Raw genomic sequence first — 19675 nt, forward strand, 5'->3', positions numbered from 1 at the left:
CCCAGAATAACGTCTCAGTACAGATGGCCATTCAGCAATACATTTCTCCCTTACAAAAAACAATTTAGGCCATGATGTTGTTGAGGAACAGCTAAGAACAAAAGGAGTATAACCATCTTTTGCGTCCATCAGTTATTTTTCTCAAAGTGACTTTTATAAGTTTAGAAACAGGTATAACAATTCTTTGGGCAATCCTCAAAAAGAAGCAAGATGACAGATACACAGCAGTCTGCTCTCTCCTGTCTCTCATATGACTCAGTTTAAAATGACAGTTCTGCCAAAAACAATCCCGCCAACTAAACAAACCAAGAAATCCCTCCTTGCACTTTGTTTTCCTATTAGCAGTTTTGAAGCAAGAAAACTCTTCTGCCATTGTTTTTCATGCCGGACACCAGCTGAAGCCAGCGGGGCTGTTGTGTAACAATATCACTGATGGGATATCGCTGGTCCCTTTTTCAAAGCACTGCAGGGTGACCTTTAGACATTGCATGAAGAACATCATTCAAGGATGTCAACATGCGTGCCTGAACAGAGCGATTTGTGAAACATAAATGCTGAGGAGACAGAACTACGTGACGGATTCAGCCACTTCAGACCATAATATCTTTGAGAAGAGCAATAGTCCTCTGAAGATAAAGAAGAAAAATTAGAGTTCTTAAAATAAATCACACTTTGAAAGATTAGGGTAAAAAGCCAATAATCTGCAAGGAAAAGAGAGGTATTTTGTGTTTTACTTGGTAAGCAAATATGCCATAAGGATATTTTTTAATCCCGATATTTCTAAAATGTCTAAAATCTGCAGAAAGTTGCAGCATTTGGAGCTTATAAAGATGAATGAAGGGAACAAGCAATAATTTGTTTAAAATGTAAATACTTTTTTGTACCAGTGCAGGCCTGTTTTGTTTTTTTTTTTCCATTTTGTAATCTAAAAGGCAGATTGGTTGGGTCTCAGAGGAAGGACAGTTTGGCTACATGACATAATGATGCTTTGCCTGAGAATCCAGCCTCTCCTATACATTGCCAGACAAACAGTGCATGTCTCCTTTCTGCAATACCCCTTACAGACAAGTAGAGTATTACGATTAACCAGCATTCTTTTATGCTGCTTTCTTTTTCTTGCTCTGCATCTGGGCGAAAAGGAAAACATCTGGGACTGGCCCAGTGGCAGAACTGTTCAAACGCCAGCTTTTTTGGCAGATGAGCATCCCTAGAACTCTGAAAACTTTGGTTTCAGTCTGAAAACACAGGATGTAGCCATCCTTTCTGGTATGAACCCTGGGAAATCTGTGAACCATTCATTCATACTCCTTTTCTATTCCACTTGTTAGCAGTTCTTCCTCCTACAGGAGATGGAGCAGGAAAGGATTTTTAAGATGGACCCACTCTGATTTTTCACAGCCTGCATTTAAGTGCTTTATCAAATGAGGTTTCATTCCTGATACCTCCAATCATATGATGGACAGGTCATACAAAATATTACATCAGTACCATTAAACGTGAAAATGTCCTAATAGGGCCCTTATGTCATCACGCACCATGTAAAATGGGTTCAATTAATTAGCTGGTTGTTTTAATACAATTGCAGTTGAGAGAATGTCGGTAGGCCTTGCAGTTGAAAAAAAAATATCTTGTTAAACCATTTCTTTTCTTATATTTCCACCTCTTTTCCTGACTCCTATGAAACAGACACTACTTCAGACTTTGCAAATACTCAGCACTTACTTGACAGGATAACATGCAGACAAACCAAGCCATTCTGGCTCAGCAAGCCAATTAGTTCATCATGAGAGTCCGTTTCCATTACTGATCACAGGATGGAATGAGTATGTTTGATTTTCTTATAAACATCATCGTAATACCAGACAGGGAGCCCAAGCCATTTGCTTTGAGGTAGACGCTGTAACATTCTTTTCTGCTCAGTAAATGGAAAGCAGCGATGCGGCAGATACTGGGATGGACTCCTCCATCCACTCCAGTGTAGGGGAGAATTATAGCATTTCCATTGAAAATGAACAATATACCTTCTTTCTACTTTATCCTTTGGTTAAACAATGCATAAAACAGTGCTGGAATACACAATAGATAGATGTATTTACTATAGAAGAAATGTAAAAACATTTTTTGAAGTAGCCATCCTGTAAAGCAAATGACCAAAACCAGGTGAGAGTAAGGAAGCACAGGCATTGTACAGTTAAAGGCCCATAAAAAGCAACAGAAAGACCTCCTTAGCTTCAGCAGACTTTGGATCCAATCAAAGTTAGAGGCAAGGCCTCCTTCATCTAAGTGCTTTAGCCTTTACCAGACCCACTTTAAATAACAGCAAAATCTGTTTGCTTGACTCATTGTGTTTGTGATCAGATTCTCGCAGATCAAAGCTCCTCGGTTTTGCTTCCCAAGCCATCATCGAGCGGCTGCTGGAGGATCATGAGTCACCTCTGTGTGGACTATTGCCCTTTCTGAGCCAGAACCAGACAAGTTCAAGATGTTCTTTAATTTCTAACCATTTAGTCACATCTCTGCAAATGGGATATGTGAGTCTGCTACTAATGCAATAGCTGGACATTTGCTTTCGCCAAAATGGAAAAGCCTGTGGTTTTTGAGGATACTATTAGGAGATTTTTTCCTTTTGCTGTATAAATGTGGTTAAGTCATGATCACAGTGCTTGTACAAATGCAAAGCCAAAAGCAACTACAAAACAGATCAGCTTGTCAGGTCATAGCACCCAGTAACAAATTCCCATTCACTTCACTGGAATCAGGGTTATGTCTGATATGACATTTGTCATCCTTTAGGCCTACAATAACCACATTTATTTTCCCTTGTACGCATTTGGGATCTTTTACGTACCACACTTATAGGTTCATTGAGACTAAATGGTGATTTTCCTTTCAGCTTTCCCTATTGGTCTGCTTGCAGACAGCTGCTAGTCTGCTTAGGAAATGGGAAATAATTCAAAACCAGCATATGATGAAGATTGTGTTGCCTTTTTTTCTTTCCTTCACTTTTTGGGCTGTCCCAGGGAAATGCTACTCACAGCAGCATCTTTAAAAATGTGAATGCTCAGTAAACAGCATAAATGCAAAGTAATTCAGGCTTTCAAAAATTAAACTTTGGAGTTTTGTACAATGAATTAGAGATTGACACAGCTTCCAAAAAACCATTGCAATAACTGCCATAGAAGTGAAGTGCTGTATAGCCACTGTATTTAGGGCTTTGGGAAGAAGAGTAAGACTTTGCATTGCCATAGGAGGATACTGTGGAGTTCTAATATTTTTTAAATCTTAGGTTAATATCTATGTTTAGGAATCAGTAAGAAAAGCTGGCTGAGGCAAGTATGTGACTGTTTTACCACAAGTCTAGAAGTAGGCAAGTCAGCTTTTTTATAACCTTATTATTCCTGTATGTTACTCGCCAGTGCTTTAGCACAAATCAGCTTTCCAAAGGATTTTGAAGCTAACAGTTAATCTTTATGAGCAATGCAAAATGCATTATGTCATAACATGCTGACACACAGATCTACATCTGAGCACAGAGGGGGTGTCTTGAACAGACTAAGTCTTCCCAGATGTAAGTTTCCTTTGGAAACCTATTTAATATTTTCATTCTGCCAAAGGCCGCAATGATTTTCATTGCAGCTCTCCTAGCTTATTTCTTAATTCATTTAACAATGTCCAGAAAGTTAGAAGCAAATATGAATGTCATTATATCCAGATGTCTTCGATTTTTTGTCTCTTTTCTTTCTGTTACATGATGCCATCTACTGTAGAATAACTGAATAACAACCTTTTAAAAATGCAGAGAAATCTGCAATATTTTCTTTTTTCTGTAAAATTATGTCAGTCATTTTGTGACACATTTCCATGATTTTCACCGATATTGTTGACTAAAATATGGAAAGGTGAGCATTCTCAGTGTGAAAAATTGGTCACAGAGAAAAGCCTCTCCTTCAGAAAAGAGCAGCTGTCTTGGAAACAGAATCTTTTCTAACCAGCAGTGCAAAATGTGGGAAAGATGGCCTTTTTCTGCTCCCCATGCAAGCTGTCTTCTTCACTGTACCGCATCAGGATCACATCTCTGGAAATAACAAAACAACAAAACGAATCAATGAAAATGAAGTAAGGATGAAGAAAAAATTGACATACAAAAATGCAAATTCTTGGATATGAATTTCCTAGTGAATAATAACCTTGCTGTCTTAAACACATAGTTAGAAAAAATACTTGTGGTTTTGAAAGAGAGTGATACCGAGACCTGAAAATCTGAATATTAATAATCAAACAGATCTTATGGGTACAGAAGTGTGTGTACATTATGCATATTTTTATATGTGCATGCAATTAATATAACTGTACATTACATGTTCACAAAGTAGTAGTATTAATTCTTTTAGATCTGTATCATGGTATTTTTATCTAACGATTATGTAGAAAACACGTTTTGCCCTAAACTAAAGAAAAATCATCTCTTCCCTTCCTCATTATGTTTGTAAATGAGAAGGACGTTTTAACCTGTGAAGCTGCGAAGAGCTTAAGCAGAGTGACAGCTGAGTACATGGTGGATCTATGCCCACCCGTGCTCTCTAGGGTGTATCCAACCACCTCCTTTTAGAGGGATAACAAGCTCTAACCTCCCCAATAGCTTTGACGGTATTCTGCCTCTCACAATATGTGCTTTCGAGGTCTTCTTGTGTACAGCAAACCGCTCGTACACTGAGCTACTCAGCTTTTGCCACTTTATAATTCAGGTTTTTTCATGAGTCATTAGAGAATATAAAAAAGATTTCATTCATTACAGTGCACTTGTCATTTTTAAAATACATTTCAGCCATCTTCTTTGTCAGGAAACATTTATCATTACTCTTGTCAAGACGACTGGGCTGTTTGGTTTATCCCTAAGCGCCCGCGGTGAAATCCTGGTTTGCTAAAGGAGGAAAATGTTTCTAGCAGAAACAGTCAGCAATTAATTAAGCAGAGAATTAGCCTATTTACCAGGGGTCCACTGACATGATTCTGCGGTGTGATAGCTGGGAAACCAAGCCACTGTTTTAGAAACTAAATCTAGCTTGCCAGACTAAGGAAGGATGTCTAGATCTTCTTCAGTGGTAGTGTCTGTTGGGCAGTGTCCTTTGAAGCAGCACCTGGTGCCATGACCCTGTGTCATGGTGGGTGTGAAGAAGATGCTGTCTTGGAAATAAGCAGTTCTTCTCCACCTCTCTCGTGCAGGAGCTGAATTTTCTGGTGAGGCCCAAAATGTGGAGAAGTGAAGGGAAAAGGAAAAAGGGAATTTCTAAGTGATAGAAAATGGTTGAAAGGGATTAGTTTTCATATGCCACTCGAATGTTTTAGATTTTAAGATTTTTTGTGTTACCAAAGGAAGGTAGAATACTGGCTCCCAGCCCGATATCAGGCACAGAAAAAAACATGACCTTGAAAATGTCTGGAAAGGATTTTTGTAGCTTTTTGCATCGTGTTGTTGTTTGAATCAAGCTGGTGGTCAAAACCAACTCTTAACCAAAAGTAGTGTCAGCCTTGACAAGTCAACATTTTCCTGTTTTTTTTGTAAATGAAGTGCAGAAATAACCTAAGTTGGGGTATGCAGAAAACCTGTAGTGGGGCTGAAATTGGGAAAAGAAGCTTCCTGTCCCATGCAGTGCCCTGCTCCGAGATCCCCACTCTGGTTCTTCACTCAGTGAGCCAGGAGTCTTGGTTGTATTCCCCATCGCCTTTACAGAGCTCAGAGGAGGTGGTGATGAATTTCATAGGTGACACAGAGGAAAAAGTTGAGTTAATATGGACAAGGAAAAGCAGTTGAATGAGACACTGGGAAGGGAGCAGAGCCTGAAAAACTAAGCTTAGTTGAGTACCTGGCAGTAAAGAAGGTGAACTCTTCAGGCACCAAAGACATGAGGATTCAGGGAAGATGAAAAGGGAAGGTATGTGTTATGGGAAAGATAAAACTGAATAGAGAAAAAAGGGACTGAAGCTGAATAAGCATAAGAGAGGAAACGCATCCAAGCACATACCATGCCAGAGTGCTGTGTGTGGGTATGGAAACCAACACCCACAAATACAGAGAGAAATTAAAACAAAGAAAGTAAAGAGAAAAAAAAAGACCAGTGTATGAATGCAGCAGTGGAAAAGAGAAAAAAACAGAGATGAAAGATGCCTCATGTGAGAAAGAAAAAGGGACTGCATAACCCATAGGAATAGATTGCACTATAGATTTGGACTCAGTCTCGTGCATAATTATGACCATTACAACAATTTGCCAGCATTCAGAATTTTCTGTCTGGAGCCAGTGGTAATTTTAATGTCAGAGCTCTGAATTACATCTTTTGGGATTTTTTTTCTTGTTTTTGAAGGGTGATGTGTAGTAGGTAACTTCTGATATTAAAGTTTTAAGGACAATGTATGTTCATAAATAGCTCTTTCTCCAGAATTTTGTGTTTGTAAACTGCATTATTTTGAATTATCCATGGGAAAAAAACTTATTCCATTATTCAAGACGTTCACTGATACTTATATTTGTAATCTGAGACTTATAATAACTTCTACAAAACTTACAAGGAGCTTGTCCAATTTTGTGGTGTTATTTTCATATTGGTTTCTTACATGACCGGGCTTTCTGCATCTTGTTTCTCTAAGAAAATACAAACCCAAAATTTAATGTTTGAAGCTGGTTTTCATTAGTCTCTTCAAATTCATTATTGACAACAAATTTGATCAGTAGAATAGCTGTTGGAAGGAACTGAAAAAGCCATGACTATTGCAGATGAAAAATGTTTTTTCTGAAAATACAGACACTTGTAACATTTGAGCCGGCCAGATGACACATTAATTGCAAACCATTTGGGTAATTAACGTGAACATTCTTTTAGATCTATTGCATATGGTGGCTTTCGAAATACACTTTGAGAAGTGCTAGCTATTAATGCAAGATGGTAGTGACGAGAGTTCATGCTGGACAGATGGCTTAGTCCGCATCCACATGTAAGTGCTCATGTTGGCACATGGGGGCCAATGATACACTTGTTTGAGAGATTTGGCACATTTGCTTTTCAGCTGCAGCAGAGAATTCAATTGCTAATTACACCGTAACTCAGACCGACACTAAAATTACTCAAGACGGAAGATTATCACAGATTTAATAGGGCTTTGGATCAGCTCCAGGAGGTTTCCATTGATGTCTATTTATAGATTCCGAGCAGACTCTGCAATTAATGTAACAGATCGTCCTAGTGTCTGAAGAGAAGTATTTAGCCTTTTACTTCACACATATAAACTATATTTCAGTAGAAAACAAAACAGACTATCCAACAGCTTTCGTGATATTCATCATTGATTTTGAAAACACATTTGAAATAATATTGAACACTATTTTGTCTCTCTTTCCAGTCACAGGATGTACCCATCTTGGACAGGTTTACGCTGACAGGGATGTTTGGAAACCAGAGCCATGCCAAATCTGTGTGTGCGACTCGGGGTCTGTTCTCTGCGATGACATCATCTGTGACGATCAGGAGCTGGACTGTCCCAACCCAGAGATTCCCTTTGGAGAGTGCTGTCCAGTTTGTCCACAAACAACACCACAACCTACAAGAGTAAGTTTGTCCTCAGTGTTGTTACTTTGGTGTTGCCACCTTCTTGATTCATGTCAACCTCAAATCATTTTCTTTTAGATCCTCTTAAACACTTTTCTTTAAATGCTAAGCTTGTCACTTTCTGACCATAGGCAAAAACTTAGGATGGGCAAATTTTGCGAAATCAAATAAAAAAACACAGCTTGAACTTTCACAGTTTTATCTTTTTTGTTAAGTTCAAGAATACTTCTGTATTCTGTCAGAGAATTAGTACAGGATCTCATAAAATACTTGTTAATCCTTTGAGCTATGCAGCCGAAAGCATGAAATCCTTCAACCCAGTTTTACATAGGCAACAGGCAGAGATAAATAGTAGAAAGGGACAAAGGGCAACAATTAGCCATTACATTTTTCATTTTATGGAGAAGCATAGGAAAAATGCAAACAGCTTATGTGTTCACTGCATGCTCAATCTATACCCAGTTAAATCCAGTTGGTGGCCGGTCACGAGTGGTGTTCCCCAGGGCTTGGTGTTGGGGCCAGTTCTGTTTAATATCTTTATCAATGATCTGGGCAAGGGGATTGAGTGCACCCTCAGTCAGTTTGCAGAGGACACCAAGTTGGGTGGGAGTGTTGACCTGCCTGAGGGTAGGAAGGCTCTACAGAGGGATCTGGACAGTCTGGATCGATGGGCAAATGCCAATGGTATGAGGTTCAACAAGGCCAAGTGCCAGGTCCTGCACTTGGGTCACAACAACCCCATGCAGCGTTACCGGCTTGGGGAAGAGTGGCTGTAGAGCTGCCTGGTAGAAAAGGACCTGGGGGTGTTGGTCGACAACCAGCTGAATATGAGCCAGCAGTGTGCCCAGGTGGCCAAGAAGGCCAACAGCATCCTGGCCTGTATCAGGAACTGTGTGGTGAGTAGGACTAGGGAAGTGATTGTCCCCCTGTACTCGGCACTGGTGAGGCCCCATCTCAAGTAATGTGTCCAGTTTTGGGCTCCTCACCACAAAAAAGACATTGAGGTGCTGGAGCGGGTCCAGAAAAGGGCAATGAAGCTGGTGAGGGATCTAGAGAACAAGGCTTATGAGGAGCGGCTGAGGGAGCTGGGGTTGTTTAGCCTGGAGAAAAGGAGGCTGAGGGGAGACCTTATCGCTCTCTACAGCTACCTGAAAGGAGGTTGTAGAGAGGTGGGTGTTGGTCTTTTCTCCAAAGTACCAGGCAATAGGACAAGAGGAAACGGCCTCAAGTTGCGCCAGGGGAGGTTTAGACTGGATATTAGGAAAAATTTATTCACTGAAAGGGTTATTAAGCATTGAAACAGGCTGCCCAGGGAAGTGGTTGAGTCACCATCCCTGGGGGTATTTAAAAGAAGGGTAGACATAGTGCTTAGAGATATGGTTTAGTGATGGTTTTTGTCAGAGTTAGATTGATGGTTGGACTAGATGATCTGAAAGATCCCTTCCAACCTAGGCAATTCTATGATTCTATATCCATAAAACTAATGTCAACACAGAGTTAAAGAAAGTAAGACAATTTTCATGGCATACTGCAAGGCGACACTTCTTATAAACTCAATTCTACATCATCACAGAATAAATTTCCTTTTGCAGAGTTATTGTTGACTTAATGCCTTGTAAAGGAAAAGTGAATCAAGCCCTACATCCCTAATTTATCATCATCTTCTTAATAGACACCAACATTATCTAAACCAGTTGCAGCAACTTAACCTCAGGAAAATCAAGAATGTTAGTGCATGCCAAGTCCCCTGGCCTAAACCACTTCAGTGAGTGAGCCAGCTATACTGAGCTCTAAGGGTATCCAAACTTTTCATCCTTCTTTATGATCCATGAGATTCTGTTAAAGTACATAGATTTCCACGGCACATTGAAGATTCTTATCCAGAAGATAAAAGAAGAGAGTGAAAGAGATGTGTATATGAAAGAGGAAGGGAGAAGATGTATTTCTGCAGCTCTATAGTATATCTGCTTAAATACGAAATGTCATATACAATATGACATATACGTCACCTAGTGTTAGTTGCACCATGCTAGTGCAACTGTACTGCTTCCAGGGTTACCTGAGCTACTTCACTGAACGGTTTTAGAGGTGTGAACGAGTGGTACATACAAGCATGCTGGAGATGGAAGCACAGTTCCCTCTCCTGTTGAGTTTAGAGACTCTTTTGTCAGTTCTGTGGTTACTGATAATAAAGGACACATGGACTACTTCCTTCAGCCTCTGTCTTCCATGTAGAAGAGCTTGGTCAGCCCAGTAGAAGCTATCCTGCTGACCTTGGATAGTGTATAGGGAAATGCCACCTTGAAAGATCCAAGATAGTTTCAGCTGAATATTCTTTTCCACCACTAGCAGCTAAATACATAAAAGTTGTTCTGAACTACTAATTGACAATCCAGATAGTAATGTGTAATTGAAGTATTAATTGATAAATAAATAAAATGGAGGAGTAGATCTGAGAAATTAAAATTACCCACATTATCACACTTAACATGCTAGACTGAGAAGGATACAAGAAAACTGTCCCTTACAGCTTTCCACAGTGGACTTCTGTCCCCGTTGTACTCAATGGCAAAGCTCTACTGACTTCATTAGTGCCATGTTTTTGCCTACAGGAGAGGCATAGCTTTATGGGTGAACTGTGAAAATGTGGATGAAAGACTGACCAAAAAACACACAGCTTTTAAATATACTGAATAAGAATAAATTTAATTAATTTGATAAAACTATATTCCAATGTTTAAATGTGTTTTCCTCTTCTTTATGTGTGTGTGTATATATATATTCAGTTGTGGGGTTTCTTTTGATTTTATTTCTTAATTTGTTACTTTTCCTTTTTTCTAGACTCCTGGAGTAGTCAGCCGAGGACCCAAAGGAGACCCTGTAAGTGCAGCTTTTTTTTTCCCCAAGGAAAGTAGCAAAATCAAGAGCCAGTTCTTACAGTGCTACATATCCCAATCAAGCTGCCGAGATATCCAGCTGTCATTGATGTCTGCACTGTCTGCAAACTGTGCAATGTAATTAGTTTGAAGTAGCCCTTTATCTTCAACAAAACTCTCAAAAATTTAAACTGGAAAAACAGGAAGAAAGAGAGTTTGGTTAAAACTATATTACATGTGTTATTTTTTGTTATATTTCTTCCCAATAGAAAAAAAATAAATCTATGGACTCCACTGACAGTACTAATTTTCTATTGAGGAATTGACCTGTTCAGTATTTCCAGCGTGCTTGATCAAATATTGGCTGCAATAAGGCTCCAGCAACTAAGAAGTGTTTCCATGTGTGAATTTTGCCTCCCGTCTATGTCTTTCCTGAATGTGCACTTGAACTCTTAGTTATGTTTGAGAAAGTTTCCCACCCCAATCGCACAGACTTTGTTATGAATGGAAGGATTTGTCCTGCAATGCTCTTGCAGTTGGAGGCAAGTGCTGGTGTCCATATCTATCTGTTCTGTTTGTGTTCTTGCAGGGTTCTCCTGGGATTCCGGGCAGAAACGGTGCCCCTGGCCCTCCAGGACAGCCAGGGAGTCCTGGAGCTCCTGGTCCCCCTGGGATCTGCCAGTCGTGTCCCAGTATAAGCGGAGGCGTAAGTCATCATTATGTTCAGCTTCTACCTTGTTGCTCATAAGCATACAAAGCAATCCTGCAGGCACCTGTCCCTTGCACCTTCACACATACTTTGCGTTCAGTGGCATCTGTTTCTCATTTGTGCCTTTGAAAAACACAGCTGAATGGTAGGTGGAGTTTTGTTGTTGTTTTTGGATTTTGTCTACAAAATTTGTCTGGAGTGCAATTAAATCTTTGCCTTATCTTATTTTTAAAAATTTTTGGAGCCAAATCTGGTGAAGGACTTACGTAACTCAGAGGTAATCTGATCAGGAAGAAAGTGTCCAGGAGGAAGTATGTCCTCTCAAACTTAATGGTTAGGAAACTCTCTTACTTTCCTGTATTTTATCCAATGCATGTTTAATAAAGAAACATTCTCAGGAGACTAGACCAAAACGCAGGTCCTCTGCTTGCAGGGAAGTGCCACGTAAGTGCAATTTGTCACGCTCCCTCTTTATTTGTGGCCCACTGAATCTTGAATTCTTTTCTGAAGAGTTGGACATGGTCAGCAAAAGAGCTAATTTTAACTGAAGTTTCTGTGCAGTTGGATTTGTTAAGGGAGCTGAGCCACAGCTGGCACTTTGTTAAGAGGTGGCATTATCTCCCATGTAATCAAGTAAGCCTAGCTTTACAAGATGGGATTACTTTAGCACAAAACTCTTAAAAATTGTATGTTAAAACAGTTGCTACCTTTGAATATAGGCCACTGTTTATATCTTCCATGTATGCTTCCCACCCCCAGGTAAGCCAAAAACTGAGGAAAGATGTCTTGGCTCTATTCAGTTCTGAAAGGGATTGCATCTGAAGGACTGAGCTTCTGGAAGTACCCATGGGTTGCTTGACCAGCCCCAGTGGACATCACAATAGCATACCGAGATAGCTACTGGGTTTGCGTTGGCAGATGCAGACACAGGAGGGAATGATAGCCTGAATTAGTCACCTACTCCAACGCTGTATCAAAAATGTGCTGTTGAATCCTGATGAGAGGGTTGATATCAGTAGCACAGGGGTCATCTTGTACCTGGGCAGCAAAGGAGCTGGATCCACAGTGGTCTGGGTTATCAGGCAGGACACTGCACGTATTCCTGCTCAACCGTCTGTGCTCCATTAATGCATAAAATGCATTAATGCCACATTATTCAACTAAGTTTGCTAACATCTGGATAATAAAATCAACATATGCCAATTAAGAGGTTTAGATGGGAATTCCTTGAAATACTGACTATAGAATTTATAGGGTTTTTTAAACAGTCTTTTATGTAAATGGCTGTGTGAAAGACACTATCCGCCCTCAGAAAGGCCCACAGGACATGTTTTCACTCCATGTCTTGGACTGAGCTTCCATTTGTTTCAAGATAAATTGTCAGAAGCATTGAGGCTCAGCTGCTTGGGCTCAAAAGTGATGACTGTATTTTAATTACTTGAAGTGACATAATAAACAGGAAAGGGGAAAGGGAAAGATGGAAAATGGCATTAGGAAAAAAGTGTAAAACTCAGTTTTCTGAGATGTGTAAGTTCCCATGCATGAGGTAAAACAAATTATCTGTAATTCAGGGAAAGACAGATTTACACACAGGTAAGAGATTTTTTGCTACCAAAATACTCTGAAATGAGACATCCATTAGTCACAGGTAACAGAAATTAGAAAAATGATAATAAACTGTTGCATTCTTTAGTGAAACAGAAAATATTTCACCAACTTCCTTGAGTGACAACTACGTCCAACAGAAAAGAAAATGATAAAGAAAATTGGGGGGAAAACTTAAAAGGAGTCAAACAAGAATAAGAGGAGAGAGAATGTTAATTTTTTGGTCCAGCTGAGGCCCAGCTGTTAAGATGAAACCTGGATGCGTAAGGAGCTAATGTCATCATTGACCACAAAAGAAAGATATTGGCCGGGCTTCTCTTATGGATGATTTAACTATATGGCAGCTATATGTAAAACAGGTGCTACTCCGTAGATACAAATGAGTTATTTCCATACATTTGCCATGCCAGTGTAAGAAAAGGTTTATTTGATTTGTAGCAATCACCTTGTTTCTTTTTTCTTTCTTCTCTCTTTTGTTCTTTTTTTTTTTTCTTTATTTTTCTTCTTTCTGTTTTTCTCTATTTCTTTTACAGAGTTTTTCTCCACAGTATGACTCCTATGATGTGAAGGCCGGTTCAGCTGGTATTGGTTACCCACAGCCCATTGTAAGATGATACAGCCTTTTTTCCTGTCCATTTTTTTTAAAGAACAAATTTTCTGATTGTAGATTATACCTTGGATGTGTATGTATCCTGATTTTAATTTAACAAGATAAATTTTAATTTGACTGTTGCCTGCAGTGGAATGCAATGTAAGGCAGCAATTTGCTTGGCAATATCATTCTAGAAACTAACTATAGATTATCTCGGGGTTTTGCCTTTTCTCTCTCTTTCTTCCTTTTCTTACCTTCTTTTTCCTAATCTCTCTCTGATTCACTTTCTTACACTACCTAAGCATTTATCCCTTTCTCCCTTGCATGCCCTCCTCATTTATCTGCTTTGCTATTCTTCTACTGATTGCTTCCCTCCCTTCCACCACTTTTTTACCTCTACCACTGTCCCTAATCTTCCTTTATCCATTCAGCAGCATTCTGTCTTTACTCAGTATGATACTCCATACTTACTTTTCCACAACTCAGATTTGCCTCATAACAAGTGAGTAAACCCCTCTCATAATCTTCTTTCATCCCAGAAGCAGTCAAAAGCTTTTCAGTTTTTCTTTTTACAATTAACAGTTTTTTACCCGCAGCTATTCAGACTGTATACTAAGGATGCTGTATCCGCCTGCTAGGCCTGGCCCAAGCTTTTCACAGTTTTTTTAATTAGATAAAGCATGGATTGCCTGAGAGAGTTGTGCATGAGCTATGCTTCCCATATAAAATAAATGTAAATGTTGCACCTCATGATTTTCCTTTTAGGCACTGGGATTTAGAGGTATTCACCACTGATGACATGGAGTGTTCTTGATTCAGGCAATCTGCTATATAGAGGATGCAATGAATTGCTGTTATTTGAAATTGACTGCTGCTTCATTAAGCATAATCATTATTTTCAGTCCGATGCTGTATAACAAGGTTTGGGAATCACATGTTGTAACATACCAAGGCAGTTCCAAGCGAGAGCGTTATTTCTCAGGGTTCTATCAGATCATCTCATGAAATAAATTTACTAATCATGACAGCTGTTTTTCCTGAAATATAATTCATTATTTTCTCACCTTTATTTTAATCTGTTTATTTCAACCTCATTCATTTGCTAATATGGTCATCCATACATTGGTCTTCTTCAACCATCCGTTTTTGTATTTGCTTATTCATTTATTCATATTCAGCTCCTCACAGTTTTTGCCCACAGCTTATCGTTATCATCTACATTTTGCTACTTGGTGTCTTAAATGAGGTGTGCTGAACCAGACACATAACCAAGATAACTTTCAGTTAACAGCTAAGGTTACTCCTCTCTATTTTGGCATTTTCCCTTGAGGTGCTTAGTGATTTCTGGTGCTCTGACCCCTGGACTTGGGTTAAAAAAATCCACAACTTAATTTGGCACCCTAGAATGTCTTCAGCCAGGATTGCTTACGTACTTTCAGGTCATATGGTTTTTTACATTGCATCATGCAATACATGACTGCAAAGTAAGTAACAGAGTAGTTACAGGTAGATGTGACTATACTCACTAGAACTAAATAATGGTTATCATTAACTTTACATAGATTAATTAATTTATTAATGTATACATTTAATTTATCAATTTTCAACTTAAACACTCAGTTTGAATAAATATACAAATTGAAATAACTTGGAAGAGTAATAAAATAAAAAATGCCAGCTATAGCACCAACCTTTGTCCATGGGTCATCAATACTCTTTCCTGTGGCTTTCCACTGCTTGGAGACTGATTTTGTACTTTACACCCCAGTTGCTCTTTACTTGCTTGTATAACCTCCACATATTGTCTTTGTTTCTTTTCACTAGTGCACTTACTCTAACTAAAATATGCTTATTTCTTCACAGTCTGGAAATACTGGCAGCAAGCAAATGTCATACCTAACTATCAGTTTACCTCCACAGTGTGCACCTTGAAAAAAATAATGTCTTGTTTGTTTATAGCTGTGTGTCTAATCAATTCATTGCAGTTGATGAGTTGATGGCTCCAATTCATGTTGAATAGAGAGTTACTTTATACCAAATGAGTTCTAACAGCCAACAGCAAGGGACTGCTCGTTGTAGTCACACATTGAAGGCAACCTGATTTACACAGACACTAACTGCTCTGCCACTTGGTGTGCTTCTTTTCCTAGAAAACAGCAAATATTACAATGATTATCTTTTTTAGACAAAAGACAATCTGTGAACTAATATTAACATGATATGTTTTCAGTATAGTAGTATACTGTACTACATATACTGGTATAGTATGGCAATACTATATAATGTTGTATTATGAAAATTAGGTTCATGTAACATCTGTTATACATGACCTATTCTGATACAATATGACACACATTATATGTAATATTAAGATGTGGAATATACTTCCAGTTCTGCAGTACATGGTGTTTTTCATGGTGTAATTCATATACCTCAACTGTTTTGTCTGTACCAAACCCATTAAGAGTTTAATTTAACAAAAGCTTTTTTTTAAAGAACCACTGTGCTAATGTGCAATTGTTTTCTGTTTTGCAGTATCAAATGCTTTTGTAGTTTTTGCTAGAGGAAGTAGAAATATTAGCATTATTCCCAAATTGAGAACTTCCTTAGTAATTTTTTACTCCCTTTTTACCAATTAAAATAAGGAACACTGCTACTGATTTGAGTTAAACCATATGTATACTGAGGTTTCATCCTCTGAGTCCTTTGGTTAGTCCAGACATCATTTATTTCTTATGACTTAGTACTGTTAAAGTTCAGCAAAGATTTCACCAGTGAAAATGCTTGCCTTACTGACAGTAACAAAAATATGGCCTTAATTCAATATACCTGTAAGTCCTAAGAAGTCTAGGGTAATAAACAGGGTTTATCATACAAAGTTCTTCTAATGGGTTGTATGTGTACATGTAATATAGCTCCTAAACACAGGTGAGAAATTTTAACATTAGTTTTAGAAAGCAAAATGTGGGATCAATAGACTAGCAAGCAATTATTAGTACACTTTGGCTCCACCGCTGAAGATGTAGCATTAGGCAAATAAAGCGCAGTTACATGGCATTTACTTTTTTTTACAAATTAAGAGTTCCGGTTATCTGTTCTTCTAGTTTAGGTAGCTGATAAGCCGAGCGGCGAGCATCCTTCTGGAGGATCTAGAGAAGGGGAATAGTGACTCAAAAGAAAAAAATTACAGCTTTGAAAATATCTGGTGGAGTATGTTAGCTAAGGCTGCAAAAAGAAACCGAGTGATCCGTTTTCTGAAGGCACTGTAGGTACTAGACAATGTATTTAGCCATGTGTATATATACTGCTGCTTCTTTTTTACTGCACCAAGTGCACATCGCCGTGGATTTTTCTCTGTACAAATATGTAAAATTTTTTTTCACAGTTATTGGTGGCTATAGCAACTACATTAATCTTTATAGCTGTATTACATTAATATAATGACTATTTTTTAATCTACACTATAGACTGGCTTTCCAGGACCTCCTGGCCCCAGTGGCCCCCCTGGCCCGCCTGGTCATGCAGGTCCCCCTGTAAGTAAAATCAATCTTTTCATAGTCATTTCATATCCTTTTATATGAGTTTCTCCTTTTCTCTGTCATAGATATTAGCTGCATTTTCAACTGATAAATCTAGATACTATGCTAAAGAACTTTATGGATAAATGCCACCTTCTACTAACTGGGTTGTACTATCTGTGCACCACCAGGACTCAATGGCTGAGTACTATATACTGTGCTTGCTTAAGTCCGGATGTTCCCCTGAGCTTTCTGCAATTCTGTGGGGTGTCATCTAAGGTTGTCTTAAGACATGCCACTGCCTATCATCCTCTGTTAACATTCCCAAATGGTTATTCATACAAAAATTTAATATCCCAATCTTAATACACATACAGTGAACACACAAAGAGTCTGAGCTTTTTGATGTACATCTTTTAGAGGAGTAGTTTTAATTCTGTTTTCATCTACACATATTCTGTATGGTTCTGCTAATTTCACCTTTGATCATTTGGTTACAGTTCTGACTCCCGTTTTTTCTTACAATGATGAGATTATTATAAAATATAGTAGCACCATGGAATGATGCATGTAACTGATCACATCTTAACTGTTTTTTTGCTGCATTACAGGGCTCTGCTGGATACCAAGGTTCCCCTGGAGAACCAGGACAACCTGGCCCTCCTGTACGTACACATTACGTATCACTATGTCTGTTAAAAGCATGATCTTACAAGCATGAATCTGTGTCATCACTAGAGCGGACTGAAATTTTACAGTTCGTCCTGTCTGTTTACTATCATGTATGACAAATGTACAAGTATTTTATGACACCTAATGCATTTTTAATTTGAAAAAGTTTTAATATTTTTTATTATTATAGTTAATATTAATTATTTTTCTACAGGGACCTCCAGGCCCCGTTGGAATGATAGGCCCAGTTGGTCCACCAGGAAAAGATGTAAGTTCACTATTATTCATCCAGTGATTAATAAATGAGAAGAATGAAAGTTCATTAAATGATAAGACAGCAGATCACATTGATACCATTGCACTTAAGAATTTTTAACATCTCCCTATTTCCCAATTTGACAATACGACTGTAAGAAACTAGATTTGGCTTGCATTAGTTATAAATGTCCATTCAAAATAAAGTTTCAATTTTAGTGAGCAATTTGATTGACACAATTGTAAAAAAAAAGAAAACGTAAGCATGAAATATGCTATTTTGATCTGGTGCAAAATAAATTAGCAGTTATAAAGAAAAGCAGACAGTATTGCTAATTGTTTGCTTCCTTCAAATCTTGCTTTGAGAGTTAAGGCTGTTAAAACCGTCTTTTGTGGCACAGCTGGGAGTCCTGAATAGGTACAGTACAAGGCAAGACAAGCAGAAAAAGTTTTTGTCCATTTTGAGTCTTTCACCATGAAAAATAAGTTTTCCATGATCATCTGTTCCTAAAAGTTGTCTTGAAATAAATTAGATGTAACCAAAATCTTGTGAAAATCTGATTTTATAAATTCTGCTAACTGTTTTTTGAAAGGCACTCATATATAGTGAACCGTCACCCTGCTAGAATTTTCCCTGCTGTCTTCGGTGGAAGTTTCACCTGCTTATTCCAACTCACCTTGATCTACTAGGACTGGTTCTTTGCCAGTAACTGAAGAAATAGCAAAGCAGTCAAAAAAATTTACTTTCTTTCAATAGGGAGAACCAGGAAGACCAGGCAGAAACGGAGATCGTGGAATCCCTGGATTACCGGTATGGAAAAGCCCCTAATAACAATGGTCTTCTAATCAAAGTTTTTGTTTTCCTGTTTTAAGTTTGTCAAGTGAACATGACACACAGTGAACCTTGGCCTGTGCCCTTCATGCTCTAAATATGGGATTTATTCATCTTTCTATATTTTTGTGTTTAGGGTCACAAGGGACACCCTGGAATGCCTGGGATGCCTGGGATGAAAGGTCAACGAGTAAGTATTGAGTATATTTGATATAGTTGAGTCTGTTACTCTCCTTGAATTACGGTGTTGCACTGTTGTGCTCTTTCAGTCATCAGTTACCAGCTAATCAATTCCCAATGTAACCTGACCTTCTGTAACAACGACTGTTAAATTTTATCTAGTTACCTCAATTGTAGAGCTCCATCCTGAATGCTGGGCTGAAGCATGCTTTACAGAAAAGCATCCACTCTTAAGTAACACCCATGAAGAAATGGAGGATTCAGAATTTTCTTTCAAAAAGCATTCCAATAGCTGATAGCACTCATTATTAAAAATAACGCCCCTTTATATGAATTTGTCTTGAAGCTTATTATTTTACCAAGAGGAATCAAGTTTTCCAGATGCAAGAAGAATACTACTCACAGATACGGTTTTCCATTCCCACAGGGTTTTGATGGAAAAGATGGTGCCAAAGGTGACAGCGGTGCTCCTGGTCCAAAGGTAAAAACCTATAGTGTCATCTTTATAATAGCTAGAATAATACCTTTCATCATTTGTTATATAGCTATGCTTTGCTTATTATGCAATTATAAAAATCCATTGAACATTGAAACTCACTGAATATCTCCATGAAAAGGATGACAATCATTTTGAAGGAGCTAGACTTTCTGAACCACATCACGTCTCGATTTTCCAGCTGTAATACAGATCAGAATCCAAAATGAAAAGACGTATCTGGAGCATGTGACTTTATTGAATAATATTAAAGGACCGAGTCTTCCTGATTATTATTTTTTTTTCTGTTTAAATATTTTTTTCTGGCACTTGTTTAGACTTCTCAGACCTCACACACCT

The 19675-nt window shown here is 38.4% G+C and overlaps 1 protein-coding gene across 1 annotated transcript in view; it reads left to right on the top strand.

Moving 5' to 3' along the window:
• COL3A1 (collagen type III alpha 1 chain) overlaps positions 1-19675 on the top strand; it is a 53689-nt gene that overhangs the window by 10738 nt on the left and 23276 nt on the right. The window contains exons 2-11 of the mRNA XM_074593573.1: positions 7396-7601; positions 10443-10481; positions 11067-11183; positions 13325-13396; positions 16851-16916; positions 17513-17566; positions 17788-17841; positions 18586-18639; positions 18797-18850; positions 19268-19321. Coding sequence (XP_074449674.1) covers positions 7396-7601; positions 10443-10481; positions 11067-11183; positions 13325-13396; positions 16851-16916; positions 17513-17566; positions 17788-17841; positions 18586-18639; positions 18797-18850; positions 19268-19321 — 770 coding nt within the window. The remainder of the gene's footprint in view (positions 1-7395; positions 7602-10442; positions 10482-11066; positions 11184-13324; positions 13397-16850; positions 16917-17512; positions 17567-17787; positions 17842-18585; positions 18640-18796; positions 18851-19267; positions 19322-19675) is intronic.

Source organism: Larus michahellis, chromosome 7, assembly GCF_964199755.1.
Source record: "Larus michahellis chromosome 7, bLarMic1.1, whole genome shotgun sequence".
In the NCBI taxonomy this organism is placed as follows: Eukaryota; Metazoa; Chordata; class Aves; order Charadriiformes; family Laridae; genus Larus; species Larus michahellis.